Source organism: Clupea harengus, chromosome 20 (genome assembly GCF_900700415.2).
Source record: "Clupea harengus chromosome 20, Ch_v2.0.2, whole genome shotgun sequence".
NCBI classification, from domain to species: Eukaryota; Metazoa; Chordata; class Actinopteri; order Clupeiformes; family Clupeidae; genus Clupea; species Clupea harengus.
Genome location: NC_045171.1, coordinates 411,722 through 417,500, shown reverse-complemented (window position 1 = coordinate 417,500; position 5,779 = coordinate 411,722). Strand labels below are relative to the sequence as shown.

The following is a 5,779-nucleotide window of genomic DNA, read 5'->3' as shown; positions in this document are numbered from 1 at the left end:
TCCTTCATGATGATACACATGCATATTGAACTACCACCCCCAATCTCAAATGTTACAATACAACAATAACATGATGATTTATGAAACTTAAATGACACAAATCCATCACTCGTTCACCGTGAACATGGCTTGTCTTCAGCACGCAAAGATGAAACGGGGATGGCTTTCTTACCTCAGGATACGTATCGAAGCAGATTGGACAGCTCACTACACCTGGTTTAGACCTGCAAACAAGACACTGTCTTAAGACTGCCCTTTAAAACCAGGTTTAGACCTGCAAACAAGACACTGTCTTAAGACTGGTTTAGACCTGCAAACAAGACACTGTCTTAAGACTGCCCTTTAAACCTGGTTTAGACCTGCAAACAAGACACTGTCTTAAGACTGTTGCCCTTTAAACCTGGTTTAGACCTGCAAACAAGACACTGTCTTAAGACTGCCCTTTAAAACCAGGTTTAGACCTGCAAACAAGACACTGTCTTAAGACTGTTGCCCTTTAAACCTGGTTTAGACCTGCAAACAAGACACTGTCTTAAGACTGTTGCCCTTTAAACCTGGTTTAGACCTGCAAACAAGACACTGTCTTAAGACTGGTTTAGACCTGCAAACAAGACACTGTCTTAAGACTGGTTTAGACCTGCAAACAAGACACTGTCTTAAGACTGGTTTAGACCTGCAAACAAGACACTGTCTTAAGACTGTTATTGTTTTTGTTTGTTTTATTGTTTATTAAGGATCCCCATTAGTCTACACCATAGTGGAGACTATTCTTCCTGGGGTCCAGGCAAAAACTATTACAATACAATATAAATACATAAAATGCAGTACAGCATGATCAATTATCATAAAAACACAGACTTGTTGCCCTTTAAAAGCAGGCTTTGTTAGGATCACAACATTTGTATAGGATAGTTATCTGAAGAATTGATTAAGCAACTGATTGTCTCTTCATCCCTGTCTGTAAGCATAGTTTAGTTTTAAAACCAATCAAGTGTTGCAGCCACACTGCAATTTCCCTTTGGGGATCAATAAAGTTTCTCTCCCTTTCTCTCTCTCTCTCTCATCAATCAATCAATCAATCAATCAATCAATCAATAAATCAAGCGATAAATCTGGTGTTACCTTGAGCTGGTGTTCCTATGCGGAGAAGGAAATAATCTGGGTCTGAAGGCACGTGGGGAATCGTCTGCATCGCTCTGTAGACCTGCCAGGGTTAGGGTTAGATGAGTGAGAATCAGATTAACATGAAGAATCAGATTAAATCAGATTAACATTAAGAATCAGATTAAGTCAGATTAACATGAAGAATCAGATTAACATTAAGAATCAGATTAACTCTAAGATTTCTTGTGAAAAGGATTTGATTCAGAACACTTCTACAGGTGACCATATCCTAACTACAAATTTTCTTTAAAAAGTTTGAGATTTACTTCGATGATTAAATGAAGTTGTAATAATGAAAAGGATCTGTTTCAGAACAATTAAAGATGATTAAATGAAGTTGTAATAATGAAAAGGGATTGTATTACCTTCATCCACCAGCTGCATCAGATGGTGTTACACAATATGAAGAAAAAAAAAAGCCAGAGGGAACGTTGTTAGAAAGTGTCCAATATTGTGCATCGATTGCTATATTTGGTGTACCAAATGAGGAAACAAGCATGACCAAAGATAAGCTCAACATCATAGCATTTGTATCTTTGCTGGCACGAAGGCAGATCTTACTCCATTGGAAATCAGACATCCCACCTAGTGCAGCGCAATGGCTGAAAGATGTAATGTTATTTTTACATTTGGAGAAGATTACATTTGCAATTAGAGGCTCTGACAAATTCCAGGCAGTCTGCGGACCTCTATTGTCATACTTTAGTGGTCTTCAGGGACTCCCCAACACACTGAGTGATTAAGTCCAGAAGTCTACGTGGTCCGTAGGCTTGGGTCCACACTATACTGTTCAGCCCACTTAGCTTGGTTATAGTGTTTTGCCGGGTGCAACATGTTTGAGCTCTTAAGGTCATGCAGTTTCTAATAGAAAGTCTGTCTATTTATTTGTGTTTGAACTCTAAACAGGTGTATCAAAGACACCTAAACTGTCCGTGTGGTTGTTTTCTGTTATGGTGATTTATCTATGTCCAGCAAGGGTGGGGGGAGGGTGGGAGTTTCTTCTATGTAAAAAAAAAAAGAAGAAAACTCATGTATATGTGGATAAATACCTGTCTGAAATCTACACTTTTCAATAAAAAAAAAAATATATATATATATAAAAAAAAAGAAAGTGTCCAATAAACTTTAAGAGATTCAACTATGGGCTGGCTGGGTGTGTGTGTGTGTGTGTGTGTGTGTGTGTGTGTGTGTGTGTGTGTGTGTGTGTGTGTGTGCACATGACAGAATAATCCCCAAACTCACCACCACAGAATCATTGTTGGTCAGGTCAACCACAGATGTTTCAGCCACTTCGCTGGTTAGATCCACGACCTCTCCACCTGCACAGAAGTACACACACACACACACACACACACACACACACACACTGTTAGATCCACCACCTCTAACCACAATCAACCTCCGCATACAGATACTGAGGGGAACAATACAAACAATACAGAATGCAGCAGCGCGAGTCCTCACTAAAACAAGACGGAGAGCGCACATCACACCAGTATTAAAATCACTGCACTGGCTACCTGTTAGTTTTAGAATAGATTTCAAGGTTCTCCTACTAGTCTATAAATCACTCCATAGTCATGCACCTGAATATATAACAGACATGCTCTCAAGGTACACACCCAGTAGATCCCTGAGGTCCTCCGGCACTGAACTTCTAACAGTTCCAAAAGCCAGGACAAAGAGACATGGGGAAGCAGCTTTTAGTTTCTATGCCCCCAACCTTTGGAACACTCTGCCAGAATACCTAAGAATGGCCGAAACGGTTGAAACCTTTAAACATGCACTTAAGACATACCTCTTTGATCTCGCTTATCACTCACTGTAAAATGTATTTAACATTTATGGAACATTTATTTATTTACTTATTTCTGTCTCTTTTCAAGTATTTGTACCCCCCCCCCCCCCCCCCCCCCAGCAGCTGTCTCTTAGTTTGACGATAACTGTGCTGAGCAGTCCTTTATGGTGCCAGTGCGGTTAGTACGTAATTTCCTGTTCATTTATCTCTGGCAAAATCTGTGTCTTTTTATAAGTGTTTTGTAACTTGTAAAATGTATTTATTTAACATTAATGTAACATTTATTTATTTATTTACTTATCTGTGTCTCTTTACAAGTGTTTGTAACCCCCCCCCCCCCCCCCCCCCAGCAGCTTAGTTTGACGATGACCGTGCTGAGTAGTCCTTTACAGTGCCAGTGTGGTTAGTACGTTTATTTTATTTTATTCATTTATCTCTTGAAAATCTGTGTGGTTTTTTTTTTACAAGTGTTTGTAAACCCCCCCCCCCCCCCTTTTCTTTCCTACTGTGAGGCGCATTGTGTTACTTCCTTGTATGAAATGCGCCGTACAAATAAAGTTTGATTTGATTTGATTTGATTTGAACAGGGACATTTTATGATGGCAGAAAAGAATACGTTTGAAGTTGATTTCCTCTTCAAGACACTGATGCTAAACACAACTTTAAAGTTTTGTTTGGAAAACAGCCAAAGGCAACACCTTACTCACTATCAGGACGGTCACTATCAATAATATCAATGGTCTCAGGATCGGAATGGTCTTCCGATGACATGTTGGTGATGTTATTTTTCCTTTTCTTCCGTCTTAAACAGGCAAAAAGCAGCGTTTTTGGATCTGTCAAAATAAGAGAACATACACAGGTTAAAAAAAAGGCTTCAGAATAGATTAAAACTTTAAACAATGTCTTACTTTAGCAAGATGAAAGGTTTGATGCAAATATTCATTTCATTTCAGTGATGAACTACCTTGTTATTTTCATTGTCTAAACCAAAATAATGTATGGGTTGTTCTTTTATTACATGTAATAAAAATTAAGTATGGTGGTGTTTGCAAGGTTGCATACCTTTTAGATAGTTAGCTCTCTTTAATTTTACACAGGTTTTTCACATCACCTCACTACTCAAAGGGTTTTACAGCATACAGCATTTTTGTTAATTCTTTATCTAATTTAACAAGAAACTGTCTTGCAATTATTTGCAAGTGCTTAAACACGTTTTGTGAAACTAGGTCTCATTTTTTGAAAACTCTTCACACAAAATGTAAAACACCACACATCTCTGCAAAATCTGCAAAATCAAACACTGCATTCAAAACTCAAATCCCTTCTCAAATCTACCTATCAGGATCTAGGGGAAGAATTAGCATTTTTTCAAATGTGGTGTGACGTTTTGCTGTATGGTTGACAGGTTTCAGAAATCGTGTGAAGTTGGCAACTCTGCAATAAATTTCACGGTCAAGTTTTGCGTACTACAAGAAACTATTAGAATAGTCCAAAAGGATCTATGCTAATAGCCTATGATTTTCAGAATCTTGAGTGTTTTCAAATGTATTTTGTTGGCTTATCTTGCGTTCAGGCAGCTGAGAATTGTGGGAAGTTCCCATTTCGGGAACGTCCTACCTCCGAGTTGAGAGCGTTCACGAAGACAACAAACAGGCAACGCTGTTGAACAGTTAGGCACGGCTAGGCAGGAGGTTAACATTACGGTACGTTAGTTACACAAAAGTAAACTGCGAAGTATCGTTTCACATCAAAGCCACCTGCGCTAATGACTACGACCTGAATAAACAATAAAGTATTATGAAGTGACTTATTTTGAGCGCGGAACTATAACATTTTGTATCTTTCTTGACAAAACGCTGCCATGTCGAGTGACGTCAAACCTACTTTCTCGGACCACTTTCCTAGTGGGATGTTCAGCGTTAGACAGACGTTTAGGTCATAGAATGGTTCAGGTCATACTAAAGGTTCGGGTGTATTCTTCCAGTCGGAGGTCAGAACTATCCCACTTCCCAGTTGGGAAGCACAGCATACAGCAAGAGAAGCATGCATTCAAGTCAGCTAATTAGACGCGTTAACAGTACAGTCAGCTAACGGCCGAACACAGCTACCGAGCTAATCACTTGCCAGACTCTTACCTACTTCTACCCGAGGCTTCCACGGAGTTTACAGCACAGTACGTATCTGTAAAGATCACTCAAACAAGGAACCCTCAACTGTGATACACAGCCATTTCTATCGTCTAACATGACCGGTTATAGACTGTGGAAGTCGACCGGAAGTATGCAGTTTAGCATTTTAACACTTCCTGGTTCCAAAGTAAAATCCCTATGCAAAAAGAATGGGTTTTCACAAAATCCGCGAAAATATTTGTGCGTTCACGCAGCTGGGAATTGTGAATGTTGCCATTTTGGAAAGTCCCACTTCCAAATTGAGAGTGTTCGCACAATGATAACAAACAGGCAACAATATTGATGGTGCGTTCATGAGCAACTGGGAAGAGGGAAAGCCCTCCTATGAAGAGAATACACCTGAACGCCCATACACATGTATAGATATGTGTATATGCGAACGCCTGTCAAACTCCCTAGGAAAGTGGGAGATTTTTTAGAGCTGCGAGAAGGAGGTTTGACGTCACTCTACATGGCAACATTGTTGGTGAAAGATAAAAATGTACTTGCTCTGCGCACAAACTAGTCACTTTAGGTTAGCGCAGGTGATTGTGATGTTAAACGATATACTTAGCCGATTACTTTTGTGTAACCAACATAATAGATTGATCAGCTCCGGAACGTGATTGCACCAGTCCTAGTGGACGCT

General features: G+C 39.6%; 1 protein-coding gene across 2 annotated transcripts in view; it reads right to left on the bottom strand.

The window, feature by feature from the left end:
* rnf4 (ring finger protein 4) overlaps positions 1 to 5,551 on the bottom strand; it is a 6,906-nt gene extending 1,355 nt beyond the window's left edge. The window contains exons 1-6 of one of the 2 annotated variants that reach the window (XM_031587506.2): positions 4,847 to 5,551; positions 3,670 to 3,795; positions 2,407 to 2,483; positions 1,530 to 1,542; positions 1,123 to 1,204; positions 173 to 224 (exon numbers count right to left, since the gene is read on the bottom strand). In XM_031587506.2, the coding sequence (XP_031443366.1) occupies positions 173 to 224; positions 1,123 to 1,204; positions 1,530 to 1,542; positions 2,407 to 2,483; positions 3,670 to 3,733 (288 nt within the window). In that variant the 5' untranslated portion in view covers positions 3,734 to 3,795; positions 4,847 to 5,551. The remainder of the gene's footprint in view (positions 1 to 172; positions 225 to 1,122; positions 1,205 to 1,529; positions 1,543 to 2,406; positions 2,484 to 3,669; positions 3,796 to 4,846) is intronic. The other variant, XM_031587505.2, reaches the window with a different exon arrangement.
* Between the last annotated feature and the right edge of the window lie 228 nt (positions 5,552 to 5,779).